The sequence below is a fragment of the Chionomys nivalis genome, chromosome 8 (assembly GCF_950005125.1).
Source record: "Chionomys nivalis chromosome 8, mChiNiv1.1, whole genome shotgun sequence".
Lineage (NCBI taxonomy): Eukaryota > Metazoa > Chordata > Mammalia > Rodentia > Cricetidae > Chionomys > Chionomys nivalis.
Window position 1 is genome coordinate 96892520 of NC_080093.1, and position 17923 is coordinate 96910442.

A 17923-nucleotide genomic window follows, 5' to 3' on the forward strand; every position below is an offset into this window, starting at 1 on the left:
TTTCTTGATGGATTTTTGAAACTGAGTCTCTTTCTGTAGCTCAGGCTGGCCTAGCATTTGCTCTGAAGCACAGATAGCCTTGAACTGAGGGCAGCCTTCAATATTTGGCTTCTAAAAATTCTGATCACAAGGGTTCAATACTTCTATGCCCCCAAAAGTGTTCTGCCCCAATCACTTTGCATTTTTGGATAATTCTAAGCCAAATTAGGAAATCTATTTAGGAAAACTCATATTGAGCTAGATTGTAAGATGAATTTCTCAGTTTGTTTTAAGAATTGCTCATTTGGGGATCTAAGACAGCCAAACTGCCAGAGGCTTAACTAAGTTTCTTTCTGTCAACAAAACCAGAACAGTATAGCGGCTGGCAGAGATTCTGATGAGTCTTGAACGGTGGGAGAGAAACCTCAATGTCAACCTTTTTTCAAAAATAAAAACACTTTTTAAGTATTGAAGTTTCCTTCCTGCTTCTTGCCAGTGTGGCAAACTAAAAGGCTAACCAGTCATGGACTCTGCCTATGGGTGGATCAACGCTGCTTGCAAATCAAATAACATAGTATGCATCCTGTCAGGTTCCAGCTTGTGTTTCCATAACTGGATTTATGGAAGATCATACAACCACATTAGGGGAAGATAGGACTGAAACCCTTTGTGGATTATTTAGAGGATGGCAAGTAAGAGGCAGTAAAACAAACAAACAAACAAACATCAATCTCCCAGCTCTGTGCAGATTACTGCTCCCATTACCAGAAAAACTTTGAGCTAAGTAAGAGTTGTGGCATTCATAGCCTTGATTTATTCTATTTTCACTTCAGAACAAAACACACAGCTTTACATTCTAGACTTCAGAGCTGCTAACGCAGAGGCCCAAGTGGTCAGAATGCTGACTACACAGAGTTGCTTGATTGCTGTGATCTATAGTGGGAGCTACCGGCTGTGTTCCTGGCTCCAGCTCCGGGCCGCCTGGCTAGCTTATGCCCCGAAATAACAACACACAAACTGTATTCATGTAAACACTGCTTGGCCCATTTCTATTAGTGTGTGTAGCACCATGTGGTGACTTATCTTGCCTAACCCATATTTAGTAATCTGTGTAGCACCAGTTTTACCGGGAAAGAGTCAGCATGTCTGACCTGGTGGCTTGCTTCATCGCGTCTGCCCTGGAGAGGAGAGGCATGGCGTCTGAGCTCACTTCCCTTTCCTCCCAGCATTCTGTTCTGTTTACTCCACCCACCTATGTTCTAACCTATCAGGCCAAGTAGTTTTCTTTATTAATCAACCAATGAAACAACAGATAGATAAAGACCCTTCTACATCAGTGGTCTGTCCCCAAACGTCTTTTATTTTCATGAGTGATTGCTTTTAGAGTGATCTCTACAGAATGCAGGGTTTTTCAGGAGTTAAATAGCCATGCTCTGCAAAGTGACATTTCTGCCTATGAAGCTGTGCATATGATGTGGTCCTGTAGGATTATATTGTCCATTGATGCTGTAGCTGTCTTTATGCAGAATCACTCTATGGTCTGCATAATGGAGTCATCTGCTGACATTTTTAGAAGGTGTCCCTGTAATGATAACAGACAGAGAGTTAAATTAAAATTATCTTTAATTTCCTAACAAATTCACCTTGGCACAATTGTTGACATCTTTGCTAATAAGGGGAAATCTAAATAAGTTTATTTCAGTGAAGCCCCAAATGACATTCTTTTCAAGGATGATCAAGACTTTGCGGCCATGAAGAGACTTAGAATGCAGTTCTTTAATGCACTTGAAATCAAACAGAAAATGAATTTGTGTGGCTAACCAGTGCTTAAAGGCAACATTCCTTAGAGCTAATTGGTTTAGGAGGGCAGGGACAATGAACTTTAATACATCTAGATTGGTTTCCTTCAACTTCACTTAATGTTACATAAAAGCAGCAGTCACTAAGGTCTTTGCTTTTCATGTTTACCAGCATCTTTTTCTCCTTCCTATGTGTAATTAAAAAGAATTCGTCATGTAAGCTACTTGTGCATCCCCTAGAGAGAGGGGAAAGTGTGAGCTATCAGTAAAGGACTAGATTTTTTTTTCTCCTGGATTTAAAACTTTGATTTTGCAGGTCTGGGAGATGGCCTACTCAGTGGGTAAAGGTATTTGATGTCAAGCCTGCGGGCCTGAGCTCATTTCCCAGAATCCATGTGATGGAAGGAGAGAACAGTGCTGCACAAGTTGTCCTCTGATGTTGACATGTGCACGATGACCATGTGCACCCATGCATACACACAGAGAGACACAAGTGTGCAGGTAAAATAAATAACTAAAACAAAAAAATCTTTAGCATTGCTGTCAATCTTATGTATCTTAACAATCTGTTAATCAAGTAGAGGCAAATTACAAACATAAAACAGAATAAATACTTGTTCTGAAACATATAAATACATGTGTACTATGGGAACACAGATAACTTCTATAATGGCTCAACTCTTTCGACAGGAAAAATCTGTTATTTCAAAGTTTCTCAAAATGATACCTAATGTCCCTAATATTGACATGAAAGATTGAATGCTTCAAAGTTCTTCAAAATAATACCTAATACTTCTATGTACAGAATTTTCCAAAAAGTACGTACAAAGAGATCTAGGCATGGTGATATATACCTTTAATTCCTGCACTCATGTGGCAGAGCCAGGTAGATTTCTATGAGTTCACATCTAGTTGACAGTGAATTACAGGCCAGCAAGGGCTTTATAGTGGGACCCTCTCTCAAAAATAAAAAGAGAAAGACCATATTGTATATGCCTTCAAAAGAAAAAAAAAAGGCCATTGACATATTTTTTCCTGTATACATTTAATATGTTTCTCAGAAACATGTACACACATACACTACAGACACACCATCAATGACATACGTTAGAAGACATATGCAGCATGGAGTGGAGAGAACATGCTTCTCTCCAAGAAGGGGAACAGCACTTAGTCAACAGCCACTACACAACTTTGGGCTATACCTCATCAAAATACACTTCTACTGCGAACTTTGGACTGTAAATTTTCCATGTTTTTGGTTTATGGGTATTATCCAATTCATTTCTTGGTAGATAAAGCCTAAGAATAAGAAAAAAAAATCATTACATTTTCTGTTAGGGCTAACAGGAAGCCATGGTTAATTTGTTGGTGCTTCATGAAAAGGACCCCACTAGCTGTCAGAGTCTCAGACCCTCTCTGTGTGTTGGCTGACCCCTTCCATCTCTCCAAGATCAAAAGTACCTTAGTAAGAACAGTTTCTGACTCTTCCAACACTGGTTCATAGGATGTCATTCATGATATTTCTATAAGAGGTGTGGAATAAAACCCAGCAATAAAACATTGCTTTTCCTTTAAGTGAAGAACTTTGAGTTTTGGCTTAACATCTGTCTCCTGCCTATAAACAGTTTATCTTATCCATCTGCAAATTAAATGTTACAAACATCTTTAGCATCTTGCATAAAAGTGAGAATTAAAATGATCCAACTTTGCTTTTCCTATATCAACATGGATTGTAAAGGACCAAGGCTCATAAATCAAAGTTTGTGCACATCCAGATATAAATGGTCAAAATCTCCACCAAATACAAATTTACTACAAATCTAAATCATGTGCTTTTCAAATTCCCTTCTGGTGTCTTACAAGGCTTGAATTATCATCAGGCCTTGGTCAGCTTGTCAGTTTGAAGTGATTAAGACAGTATTAACTCCTGGCCTGTTCAGTGACGACCATTTCAACACCATCTACCGACTGACCTGGTTTCATGTTTTCGCCTGCAGATTCTCATTCCCTCTGTCTATCTGCCTGTCTCCCCTTGTTCTCATGACCACAGGATTCTTTGGAATAATTAAATCCAAGTAATTTTTTTTTTATTTTTTTGAGACAGGGTTTCTCTGTGTAACAGTTCTGCCCATCCTGGAATTCACTTTGTAGACAAGGCTGACCTAGAACTCACTGAGATCCGCCTGCCTCTGCTTCCTGAGTGCTGATATTAAAGGAGTGCACTACCACTGCCTGGCTCCAATTAATTTTTTAAATAAGGATTTTCAGCTCAATTTCTAATAAATGGTTTTCTAATAAATCATATTTAAGTGGGAAATTTTCACATTAATGATTTTAGGTGACTTCACTAATACCCGTGCCTTCTAACTTCTGTCCTAGATGTTAGGTGCACCAATCAGTTTCCTAACTGTGGACACCTGGATCACACTTGGAATTTGGTGGTTGGGTGCCAGTTAGCCAACACTCCTCAAGGCCTTACCAAAGTCAAGGCATTAAGGGATACATGTTAAACTTCCATGAAAGGAGTTTACTGTCACACTCAAGATCTGAGTATAATAGATTTTAACTTATAGTCCAAGGGCACTTTGCTTGTGAGTAATGAAGCATCTCTATTTTGAAAATAACCTTCACCAAGGTACATAATGTCCCAAGTGAGAGGAGCAGAGTGGAGGTAAGAGTAGTTAATGGGACTGAGATCCATAAAAAATAAACACAAATTGTAAATGCATATTGTATGTGTATTTCATGTTAATAATAAATGCAAACAAACCCTAAAAGATTTTAAGACCACATTAAGATAACTGATGCACTGGAATAACTCAAGGATTTATTTTGTTTCTATAAATTGAACTTAGGACAGCTGGCATAAGCCGTGTCATAACATACGTGGAACATTAAGCTGTTTCTGCTGGATCACAAGGTATCCCTACCTGTGTTTTCGTATAAAAGATGTATGAAACCAAAAGAAAAAAGGGCAGTCATCATAGTGTTTAGGAAGATTCTAAAAAAGACATGGTTAAAGAAAAAAGATTAGTTTCCTAATAAAACTGGCACAAAGAACTAATAATCCAGTGAATTTAAAATTTCTTCCCTTAATCCTATAAAACCATATTAGCAATAATATCAGTTAAATATGCAGCACTTTACAGTTTATAATGATATAGTCAAGACACAAGAAGACTTCAAGAGAATGTTGAAGGATAATCAATATATATATTTATTTATGTATTATATACAATATATATAGTTTATATATAGAAAAAATATAATATACAGTATATATTCTCACACATATATTCCCATCTTTATTCTCACATATTCCTATAAATATATACATACATATCCAAACACACACACATATATATAGTTACTTATGTGCATTATAGGAAATTTCCAGGTATTTGTACTGTTAAAAACTGAAAAAAAAATTAAAAGCATGCCATATAACAATACACAGAATCAATGAATCTAAGATCTGGTTATTTGAGAAGAGTAACAAGATTGGCAGATCTTTGTTCCAATTAATCAAAAGAAAGATAGACTCATAATGAGAAAATGGTGTTCACTACCCTTACTCCTTTTCAATATTGTGGTAGAAATATTAGCTTGAGCAATTAGGCAAGAGAAGGTGGTGTGTGAGGTCCTTCTGTCTATATGTTGCTTTTATTGCTTCATGAATAAAGAACTGCTTTGAGCCCATGGCAAGGGCAGAACAGAGCTAGGTGGGAAAAGCTAGGCTCCATGCTGGGAGAAAGAGGGCACAGTCAGAGAGAAGCCATGCAGCCACAACTGGAGACAGATGCTGGGAATTTTACCTCGTAAGCCACAGCCATATGGCAATATACAGATTGATAGAAATGGATTAAATTAATATGTAAGAGTTAGCCAATAAGTAGCTAGAGCTAATGGGCCAAGCAGTAATTTAATTAATATAGTTTCTGTGTGGTTATTTTGGTTCTGGGCAACAAGGACAAACAAGCAGCCTCCGCCTACAAGAAGGAAATTAAAGTGATACAAATAGGGAAAGAAGAGGACAAACGTAGCAATGTGGTGGTCTACTGAGTAAACTTGCACAAGTCAAGAGCTTTTGTACACGCCACCAACAAAAATGTAGGGATTTCTTCAATTAAAAAAATAAGACTCTCAATAAAGAGATAGGTAAAGACAATAGAAAATGGAGAAACATCCCATGCTTATGAATTGGTATAGTTAAAATTTAACAAAAACTATGTACAGATTAATGCAATCCTGACCAAAAGCCCCATCCTATTCTTCACAGAAATAGGAAATAATCTATCCTAAAATTCATATGGAATCACAAAGTTTGGATAGTCAAAACCATTCTGAGGAAAGGTAGCAATGTGGAAGGGTTACACCCAGATTTTAGATACGTCACAAGACTGTGGTGATAATAAAATGGCACAGACACATAGGGAATGGAACAAAATCAAAAACTCAAATGAAAGTACACGTAACTTCAGCCATTTAATATTTAACAGAAGTACCCAGAAAAAAAGGCTGGAGAAAATCATCTTTATCAAATGTAGCTGGGTAAACTGTATGTTCACACACAGAATGATGAAATTATATCTGTATTTATCACTGCACACAAAAGCTAACTGCAAATGGATTAAACACTTAAACACGAAGCCTGAAATGTTCAAAGTGCTAGAAGAAAAAAGACAGTACCCCACATTATGTAAGTGTAGGAAAGGGTTTATCCAGGAATTAAGGCCAACAACTGACAACTTAAAAGTTTCTGCACAGTTAAAAGAAACAGTCAACCAAGTGAACAGGAAGCCATGGAACAAGAGAAAATCTTTGCTAGCTACCATCTGACAGAGAATTAATACACAGAATATATAAAGAACTCAACAACAACAACAATACCTTTAAAAATGTACCTGAACAGAATTCTCAAAAGAGGAGAAAATTGATAAGAAATGTCTCCAAGAAAGTTTATCATCCCTAGCAATTAGGAAAATGATGTAGGAGGGTCTAATATCTAACTGTTGCTTTCATTGGTTAATAAAGAAACTGCTTGGCTTGATAGGTCAGAACATAGGTGGGTGGAGTAAACAGAACAGAATGCTGGGAAGAAGGGAAGTGAGACAATTGCCATGCTGCTCCTCTCTGGGTCCGACGGAATGGAGCCAGCCGCCAGGTCAGACATGCTGAATCTTTCCCAGTAAGCCACCACCTCATGGTGCTACACAGATGATTAGAAATGGGTTAATCAAGATGTGAGAGTTAGCCAGTAAGAGGCTAGAGCGTCAGGCAGTGTTTGAATGAATACAATTTGTGTGTTATTATTCTGGGGCTAAACTAGCCGTGTGGGAGCAGGGTGGAATGAAAAGCAGGCCTGCCCGCAGCGCATTACTACAGGAAAATGCAAATCAAAACAATTTTGAGATTTTATCTTTCCCTAGCAAGAATGAAAAAGATCAACAAACTGAGGGGTAGAGAAAAAGTAACTTCCATTCATTCTTGGTGGGATGGCAAACTTGTGCAGGTACTACGGAAATCAGTGTGAATTCTCGGAACAGTCACTAAAAAGAAACCTACCATATAACCCAAAGGACTCAACAAGCTACTCCATGGTTACTTTTCTTAGTCATGTTCATTGCTGTTCTGTTCACAAAAGCCAGGGAATGGAAACAACCGATAAGTGGGTGAGGAAATGTGGCACACGTACACCATGGAACACTCCCCAGAACTGTGCACATGGACGGATGGAACCACAAAGATCATATTGAATGAGGTCCTTTTTCATTGCTTTAGTTGGCTCCCTTCTCTCTCCTTTCTGGGATTCTTAAGTACCAAAAGCTGCTTCTGTTATTACCTTTTGTCTTCTGTGATCATCTCCTTATCTACTTAGCACACCTGAACTCAATGGCCTTCCTTCCAGGGCTACTCTGGAAAGTGGCCCTCTTTATAGGAATGAACTAGACAAAGCAGACAAAAGCCTCAGGTTCCTGTGAGAGGGACACCTGGTCACCGATCAGACACTTAGGCATTAGGTGGTCTACCAGGACAAAGAAATAGATTGTGAAAGACATGTAAGTATATACAACCACGTCACCAGGAGCTCTATTAGAACATATTAAATTTACAGTCACTCTCCAAAGAGAGGGTTCAAGACAAAACTAAAAGAAAATAAAGCATTTCTTACTGATTTCTTCAAGGGAAAGTTACATTGGATAATTAATCCCTGGCAAAGGTGATGATAGAAATACCTATGTTTTTGGAATGTACTTTCATGTTCTGGCTTTGATGATCACAGGGATGTATATTTCCAAGGTTTCCTAGGCAATTGTCTTTATGTGGCCAGAAAGAAACATGAGGAAAATATGATGACATGACAAGGGAGATGCTCCATCCTGATTGAAATCTCTTGTCAGCTGGGAAGCAAGAATTCTAGCATAGTAAACCTTTGTTATACAGGTTGCTAACAGACATTTTGTTTCTTCCATATGCATCTACTTTATGTTAAAATAGCAAGGGACCAGGCTTAAGGCCTGAATGTATATGACCTAGTAAAAAGCATCATTCCTTCTGACTGACATTTTTGCACTGTTGAAATCATACCTCCTAGCAGTACTCCTGTGATTATCAATTATAATTCTGTCAGACGATGCCCAGGAACCACCTACTATCTGATTTAGGTTCCAAACAAACCTTCCATAATATCGTCAAAGCTCACCAAAATAAGAATAAGGAAAGGACATTAAGTGTGACTCCCCTAGAAACCTTCACTCAGACATTGCTTCTGGATGCTTTTCTTTCTACTTATCCTTGTTTTTAAAAATGTAAATTACAATATGTTTATTAACACCAATTCTGATTCGTATTTGCCAGTCCCTAAATTCCTTTCTGCCCCAAAGCCATGAATCTTGGTCAGGCCTGGGTCAAAGTGTCTAAAAGTCAAGACTCAGAGTAATCTTTAAGGGTCCCCATGCAGCTGCTGTAACTGTCCTTCACAAATAGCACTTGATTGTTATCCTTGGTTAGAGAACTCAGAGTGACTGCATTATTCAAGGGCAGCAAGCCTGTATGGCAACTACTTAAGTCACCTGCTCCAACATATTTAAAATTTAAGTAGCTAGCAGAGAGTAGGCAGAGGATGAGAAAGGAAGAGAAATTTTAAGTTAACTAACATAGTTATTTGTAGTAGAGATAATCTTATAGAAAAATGAAACAAGTGATACCTAAAGTTAGCTACAAGCAGTAAATATCCAGACATATCTTGTAGACCAGACTGGCTTGAACTCAAAGAGATCTGCCTGTCTCTGCCTCCTGATTGTTAGGATTAAAGCTGTGCACCACCAACGCCTGGCTAAGAAATTATGCTTAAAATATGTTTTAATATAGTGGCAACAATAAATTTGGTTTGTCATTTTGGGTTTTGAGGAGACAGAATTTCACTATTGTGGCCCAGTTGATTTGTAACTCACAATGTATATCAGACTGTCCTCAGACTCATAGAGATTCACCTACCTCTGTCTCCTAAGTGCTGGGATTAAAGACATATGGCAGAACTCCCAGTGGCCACAATGTATTTTAAATATACAAAACAAAAACGTAATCACTGCTTTGTAGTATTTTGTTTATTTTTAAATCAAGATGTTTCCATATTTATTTAAAAATTAATATACACTTATTTATAGAATTCATGAAATATAAAAATATTATATTTGTTCTTTAGGAAAAAGTGTTTCATTTTTATTTGTTACTTTCCTCTAATTTCTTTGCTATAGCGGTTTATTATTTGTGGGTGTTTTTGATTTTTCAAGCAGGGTTTCCCAGTGTAGCCTTGGCTCATAAAACTCACTCTGTAGACCAGGCTGACCTTGAACTCACAGAGATTCACCTGCCTCTGCTTCCCAAGTGCTGGGATTAAAGGCATGCGCCACCATGGCCCAGCTATTATTTGTGTTTTAATAAATAAAACTTAACAGAATATTAGAGGGCTAAGCAGCCACACTAGTCAGCCATATAGGCCAGAGAGTGGCACACATCTTTAATCCCAGGACAGACCTCTGTGAGTTCAAGGCCACTCTGTGCTAAACAAGACTGAATATGTCTAAAAGAGAAATAGAGCTCACACAAAGGTGATCCCAGCACTTGGGAATACAAGCCTTTATTCCCAGCACTGGGGAGGTGGAGACAGGAGCGATATGCCTGGGTGGAGAGAACTATAAAGGGAAAGAGGCAGGAACTCATTGGAATGTGGAGTCTGAGGATGGAAAAATGCATTATAGGGTTGCCTTTGTTTGTCTGAGCCTTGGTGGAGGCATGATCTCTCTAGCGGCTTGGCTGCTTTGCTTTTCTGATCTTCAGGTTGAACCCTAATATCTGACTCTGGCTTTTTATTATTTGTGCTTCAACAGACATGTCTGTCATTTTCTTTATTGGGCACTGTAGCAAAGGAAATTCCAAACCAAAACCATTCAAAAGACTAGACACAAACCTGTAACTTCAGCACTTGGGAGGCTGAGGCAGGAGGACCACATCTTCAAGGCCAACTTGGGTTGTATGGTAAGCTTCTAGTCAATCTGTGCTATGCAACTCTGTCTCAAAAAACCAAAACAAGGAAAAAAAAACAAGACAAGAAAAAGGTGTATCTTCCATAGAACCTTCATCTGGCGATGGATGGAGATAGAGACAGAGACCCACATTGGAGCACTGGATTGAGCTCCCAAGGCCCAGATGAAGAGCAGAAGGAGGGAGAACATGAGCAAGGAAGTCAGGACCGCGAGGGGTGCACCCACCCACTGTGACAGTGGGGCTGATCTATTGGGAGCTCAGCAAGGCCAGTTGGACTGGGACTGATGGAGCACGTGATCAAACTGGACTCTCTGAACGTGGCTGACAATGAGGGCTGCTGAGAAGCCAAGGACAATGGCACTGGGTTTTGATTCTACTGCATGGACTGGCTCTGTGGGAGCCTAGACTGTTTGGATTCTCACCTTCCTAGACCTGGGGGGAGCAGGGAGGACCTTGGACTTCCCATAGGGTAGAACCCTGACTGCTCCTTGGACTGGAAAGGGAGGGGGAGGGGAAGTGGGGGGAGGGGAGGAGGTGGAAATTTTCAATAAAAATAAATAAATTTAAAAAATTAAAGAAAAGAAAAAGGTGTATGATGGAGGAAGGTCATTGGTTAATTAATAAAAAAACTGCTTGGCCTCATAGGTTAGAACATAGGTGGGTGGAGTAAACAGAACAGAATGCTGGGAGGAAGAGGGCAGCTCCTCTCAGAGCCAGATGTGATGCAGCCAGCCGCCAGGTCAGACATGCTGAACCTTTCCCGGTAAGCGCACCTAATGGTGCTACACAGATTATTAGAAATGGGCTAAATTAATATGTGAGAATTAGCCTAGAAGGGGCTAGATATAATGGGCCAGGCAGTGTTTAAAAGAATACAGCTTGTGTGTTGTTATTTTGGGGCATAAGCTAGCCAGGTGGCCACTTGATTACTCACCGGAGAGAGAAATTTCACTTTCACATCATCATATAGGGCTGGACAGTTGAATACATTAATTATTACTCTGTCTGTTTCAACATCATGAAACATCTGTAATACACATGAAATACAGAATTATATGCTTGGTTAAAAAGTGCAAGCATAAAGTTCACCTTTATTCTGTCAAACATCCTAAAGTTATAAAATATTCTTGGTGCCATAGCCCAATAATTCCATATATTTAAGTAGATATTAATCTTTCTATGAAATTGTAACTCAGTTATTTAAATTAACCTTACATCTGTTGAAGGCTATGATGGCACACTGTTGAAAACACAGCAGTAAATATAATAGATCTCAACCAAGAAAGCATTGCTGTTGGATATACATCATCTGATTTTCCTATGTCAAAGCCTCTTTTTTTAAAAATGTGCTATGCATGCCACCCCCAAACCCCATGTCTTGTGCTGGTTGTGTAGTCTTTGTACCCATCCATTCTGGTGAGTTCCTTGCAACCTGAACCACTTACAACACCCTCAATACTCAGGCCTAACTGTTAGCTCAGCTTCTGTGCTGACCTGGCCTGGTAAGTGCTTACAGAACATCACCACACCCAAGGCCATGCCAGATCCTGGAAATCTAGCTAAGGACTCAGTGCTAGTAAACTCATGGAACGCTGTGGAAAAATGGGCAGAAAGACTGTAAGAGTCAAAAGGGCAGGCAGTTTGCTGTGATGTAATGTGAAAAGGTATACTCATAAAATCTCATCAGTATTACCGACCAAACATGAGCTGAACAAAGATGATACTAATAGACAAGCCACAGTGGACAGAGAAATGCTGTGATGCCTAAAGACTACACAAAAGACTCCAAGTATCCGAGGAATGCCAGGAGTGGGAGACGTGGTCTTCTCCAGAAAAGAGAACACATACTAGTTATTCAATACCAAGTGGTTAACTCTGAAAACATGCATACAAGTAACATTATTTATATGGAACAGGTTATATTCATGAAAAAAAAATATATATATACATAAATATACGTATGTGCATACAATAGCAATGACTGAAACATGAGTCATTTGTACGAGAACAAGGAGAAGCATATGAGAGGGTAATCACAGTCTAAAAAAATTTAAAATGTAAAACATGAAAACACAGGCGACAACTGAGATTACTATACCCAGCAAAATTATCAGCCATAATTGGAGGAGAAAAAACTTCCCATGATATAAGGGGGCTAAAAAAAATTCATGTCTAAAAAACTAGCCCTGCAGAGAATACTGGAAGCAATACTTCAAACTGAAGAGACGACTATGCATTTAAAAGGGTAAAGAAAATGCCTGCCAAGGAATTGAATGAAAACAGAGACCCACACCAGTCCATCCTCATCATATCCTCCTTGTCAGGAGTCAGTGAACCATGCAGCAGAGGAGGCAGAAAGACTATAAAAGCCAGGAGGAACGAAGGCACAAAGGAATCAAGGCCCTGCAAACACAGCAGGGCTGACATACATGTGAACTCGGAGACTGTGCTAGCAAGCACAGGGCCTGCATGGTTCTGCACCAGATGAGGTTCTAGCTGAGAGGAAAAATGCACACAAGCCCACATCCCTAAACCAGAAGCTATCTTCAGTTGATCATCACTCGCAAATGAAAAATAGTTCTCTCCACAATGGAGACTCGCTGGGGATATAAACCGTTCTTAAGGCTAGACCCATGCCCAGCAGTAGATTGCCAACATGAAATAAACTAAATGTCTCATAATGCTGTCTCAGGGAATTTATTTATTTATTTATTTATTTATTTATTTATTTTATTTTATTCTTTTTTACTTAGAATTTATTTATTTTATTTATATTTTTAACCACACACATATATAAAATGTCTTCTAATTTTGTGTTTAGGGTATATAAATACTTATAGGTATTTCTCATTTTTTTTTTTTTGGCTAATTTTCTTCTGTTTGTTTGCTTTGTTTTATTACGGCTTCTCCTTTTCAGTTTTCGAGACAGGGTTTCTCTGTAGCTCTGGAGCCTGTCCTAGAACTAGCTCCTGTAGACCAGGCTGGCCTCAAACTGATGGAGATCTGCCTGCCTCTGCCTTGCAAGTACTGGATTAAAGGCGTGCACCACCACCACCTGGCATATTCATATTTGAAATTCAGTAGTACTTTCAAATTCAGTGCTGGCATATTCTGGTTTCTTTTATCTTAGTTTATTAATTATTCTTTAGATTCTTGTTTGTTTTCAAAACAGAGATAGAAAGGGATTGATCTGAGAGAGGAAGTAGGAAGTAATTGGGGAGGGAAACGGTAATCTGAATATAGTCGATCAAAATTTTCATTTTCAATAAAATTAAATTTAAAACTTTAATTTAAAAAGGGGATACACCCAGTAACTGAGGACATACCTCAATAACAGGGGAGTATAGAAAGAAAATAAATGATGCTAATTCCAATGGAAGACAAAATAGAAAAAAAATAATACAAAGTACAAAAAAAGACAGCAATGAACACACTTTTCCAGCAGTAGCTTTAAATATAAATGACTTTGACTCCCCAATCAAATGACACAGTCTATTTGAATAAGAAAGAAAATTCATCTTTGAGTTGTTTACAAGAAACTCCATCTTCACAAACGGGCACCAGCTTAGAGGGAAAGGAGAGAAAATAGGAACAGGGATTAAGAAAGTGTAACTGTCCTAACATTTAACAAAACAGATTTTAAACTAATATTCAGAAGATAAAAAGAAGGTGATACCATTCTGATCAAGAGAACAATTAACCAAGAAGACTTTACAGTCCTACACATATACACACCAAATTCCTAGACACTCAATTGTATTGAAAACAAAACAAACAAAAATGAAAGTACTACTGAATTTCAAAAAACAGTGATGATAATACGTGACTGATTTCAGTAGCTCACCTCCAATAGAAAGGTAATTTGGACAAAAATCACAGAGAAACATTGGAATTATATGACATCAGACATCAAATGTACCCAACAGGCATCTATCAATTATCCTACCCAAATACTGAAGAGTATATATTCCACTCAGTAGCCCATGGAACTCTCTCTAAAACAGACTACATGCCAGTATACAAAACAAGTCTCAACAAATATTAAAATGATTGAAATAACTCTGTACATTCTATGTGGCCACAATGCAATAAAGCTTAAAATCAACAACAAAAGTAACTCAAATAAAAACAAACTAATAGATATTAGATAGCACAATACGAGGTCAAAGTAGACATCATTAAAGAAGGTTTTTTGTTCTCCTGAAACTAAACAAAAATAACAAAACTCTGAGGAATATTAAAAGCAGTACTAAGGGAGACATTTATTCTTGTAGGCACACACATGTACACATAATAAATAAATAAAAAAATACACAAATAAATTGAGTCAAAGAGCGGCTCCTGCCTTTGACCAAGGACCTACTGCACAGCATTTTTCAATTTATGGCTTTTCATGGTGAGAAGGTATTTCAGAATGCATAGTTTAGGACCTCATATGTTACATCACATAAGGAGGATTTTGTGGGGAGACTCATAGAAACTTAGATGTGGGCAAGGGTCTGAGTAGATAGTAGCAGAGAGGCACAAAGAAGGAGAATATGAAGAGAAATTTAAAAGGCATAACCAAGAATCAATGAACTGGATTTGGAGTCGACAGCAGAGAGTCAAGGACAATATCACATCTTAATATTCAACTGAACCTTCATCTGGCGATGGATGGAGATAGAGACAGAGACCCACATTGGAGCACCGGACTGAGCTCCCAGGGTCCAAATGAGGAGCAGCAGGAGGGAGAACATGAGCAAGGAAGTCAGGACCACGAGGGGTGCACCCACCCACTGTGACAGTGGAACTGATTTATTGGGAGCCCACCAAGGCCAGCTGGACTGGGTCTGAAAAAGCATGGGATAAAACCAGACTCACTGAATATGGTGGACAATGAGGGCTGATGAGAAGCCAAGGACAATGGCACTGGGTTTTGATCCTACTTCATGTTCTGGCTTTGTGGGAGCCTAGGCTGTTTGGATGCTCACCTTCCTAGACCTGGAAGGAGGGGAGAGGACCTTGGACTTCCCACAGGGCAGGGCACCCTGACTGCTCTTAGGGCTGAAGAGGGAGTGGGGAGGGGAGTGGGGAGTGGGGGGAGGGGGAGGGAAAAGGGAGGTGGGGAGGAAGCTGAAATTTTTAATAAAAAAAATATCCAACTGAGTGAATACTGGTACCATAAATGGAATCAGAGAAAAGTTCCTTAGAAGATATCTTTAAAGAGGGCCCTAATGACAGATTTGGCAGATATCACATAGTGAATACTCAGAAACATCTACAGAGTAAATGAAAGAACAAATTATAATTTAAAGAAACAGAATTCTGAGCACAACAAGAACAGAATGAAAAGTTAAGAACTGAACATCAAGAATCAGGCCTTCAGCTAGGAGAGGCAATAACAAACAAGAATTGTTTGAGGCAGGGACTAGCGTTAGTAATAAAAGAACTTAGTGTTAGTAAAAAAAGAATCTTTAGAAGTTCCTAGGTAATATTTATTACTTTAAAAAAAGTGACTGGAAACAAGATAAAATGGCCAAAACTGACATGAATTTAAACATTTAAAATAAACTTAAAACCTTAATAGATTGCTGGGAAAGCAAAAGACAAAGAAAGAATAGGTTAGAATTTACAGGAAGTTCTTTGCAAAGCCCATTTTGAACAGTGAGGTGAAGTGAGCTCTGGTTTGCAACAAAACCAAGCATCACCAAACTGATGGTAACCAGAGAGTATGATATATCTCTTTGTGGCTTGGCGGAATGAAAAGGCTATTTTGGTGTTTGGTGTTGTGTTTTCTTCTCTCTCTCTCTCTCTCTCTCTCTCTCTCTCTCTCTCTCTCTCTCTCTCTCTCCCTCCCTCCCTCCCTCCCTCCCTCCCTCTTTCCCTTCCTCTCTCCCTTACTTTCTTTCCTTTTTTTCTGTTTTTTTGTTTTTTAAGACAAAGTTTCTCTGTAGCTTTGGAGTTTGTCCTGGAACTCCCTTAGCAGACCAGGCTGGCCTCAAACTCAGAGGTTAAAGGTGTGCACCACTGCCTGACTTGATGCTGTGATTTCAATGAAATGCCAGGGCTAGGGAAAATGCTTGGCTGGTGAAGTGACTGTTGTGCAAGCATGAGGACCTAGGCTGGGATCCTCAGCACACACACAACAAGATAGTTCTGTAATCTTAACACTGGGAGTGTGCAGACACAAGGAGCCCTGGTCTTGCTGAATTAGCAAGCACTAGGATTAATGAGATACTCAGCTTCAAAAAATAAGGTGAGTATCCATAAAGGCAAGCACCAAATGTTGACTTCTCAATTCTGCATGCACGTACACATACCTGCACCAGTCAATGTCCCTATACTCCTCCACATACACACACCAACAAATGACAAATAAAACCAGAAATTTCAGTTAATGTGTTTTCTCTTACCATACAATTTTTAGAAGAAAAACAGGAAAATATAGTCTCCTGCCACATCACTATCTGTACTTCTAGGTCACTTCCGTCACCCTTTCCAACACCTGAGTGAAAGTGAAAAATATAGACTTGTTAAGTCAAATCAGCTCTCCTATTGACACAAGAGCTTGAGAAAGTAACAATGATCTCATTGAACAATGTGGTCATATTTAATCATTTGATCTTGTAGAGATTTTGATTTTGAAAGCCAAGACTTTAAAGACCTAATTTTGTCTCCTAAAGTAGAATTTGCATGGCTAGAGAGAGAGGGAGAAAAAAAAATCATTTCTTTAGAAGTTAGTTTAGAGTTAGAATTCTATTGTTTCATCTTTCTAGAAAAAAAACCAGTGAAGGTGGTTTGCAAACCTTCTTAAACTTTCAATCATGACATTTAAAAATACTCATCTAAATATCAAAGGGAGAGGGGGAGAGAGAAGGGGGAAGGGGAGGATTGGGGAGAGCTTAGGGGAGTGGGATGGTTGAGATGGAGGAAGGGTGGGTATGGGAGCAGGGAAGAAGATATCTACATTAAGGGAGCCATTTTAGGGTTGGCAAGAGACTTGGCTCTAGAGGGGATCCCAGGTGTCCGCGGGGATGTCCCCAGCTAGGTCCTTGGGAGCAGAGGAGAGGGAGCCTGAAATGGCCTTCTCCCATAGCCACACTTGCATATCACCATAGAATCTTCATCTGGCAATGGATGGAGATAGAGACAGAGACCCACATTGGAGCACTGGACTGAGCTCCCAGGGTCCAAATGAGGAGCAGAAGGAGGGAGAACATGAGCAAGGAAGTCAGGACCGCGAGGGGTGCACCCACCCACTGAGACGGTGGGAATGATCTATTGGGAGCTCACCAAGGCCAGCTGGACTGGGACTTATGGAGCATGTGATCAAAGCAGACTCTCTGAATGTGGCTGATGGTGGAGACTGACTGAGAAGTCAAGAACAATGGCACTGGGTTTTGATCCTACTGCATGTACTGGCTTTGTGGGAGCCTAGGCTGTTTGGATGCTCACCTTCCTAAAGCTGGATGGAGGGAGGAGGACCTTGGACTTCCCACAGGGCAGGGAACCCTGACTGCTCTTAGGACTGGAGAGGGAGGGGGAGGGAAATGGGAGGAGGAGAGGAGGTGGAAATTTTGAATGGCATTATTTATAAAATAAAATGTTTGAAT

At 39.3% G+C, this 17923-nt stretch overlaps 1 protein-coding gene across 1 annotated transcript in view; it reads right to left on the reverse strand.

Annotated features, from left to right (window-relative positions):
- Positions 1-2977: 2977 nt before the first annotated feature.
- Positions 2978-17923, reverse strand: part of LOC130880000 (phosphatidylinositol 3,4,5-trisphosphate 3-phosphatase TPTE2-like) — an 84753-nt gene continuing 69807 nt past the window's right edge. Inside the window, exons 16-19 of the mRNA XM_057778805.1 lie at positions 16724-16815; positions 11263-11355; positions 4712-4782; positions 2978-3080 (exon numbers count right to left, since the gene is read on the reverse strand). Coding sequence (XP_057634788.1) covers positions 2978-3080; positions 4712-4782; positions 11263-11355; positions 16724-16815 — 359 coding nt within the window. The remainder of the gene's footprint in view (positions 3081-4711; positions 4783-11262; positions 11356-16723; positions 16816-17923) is intronic.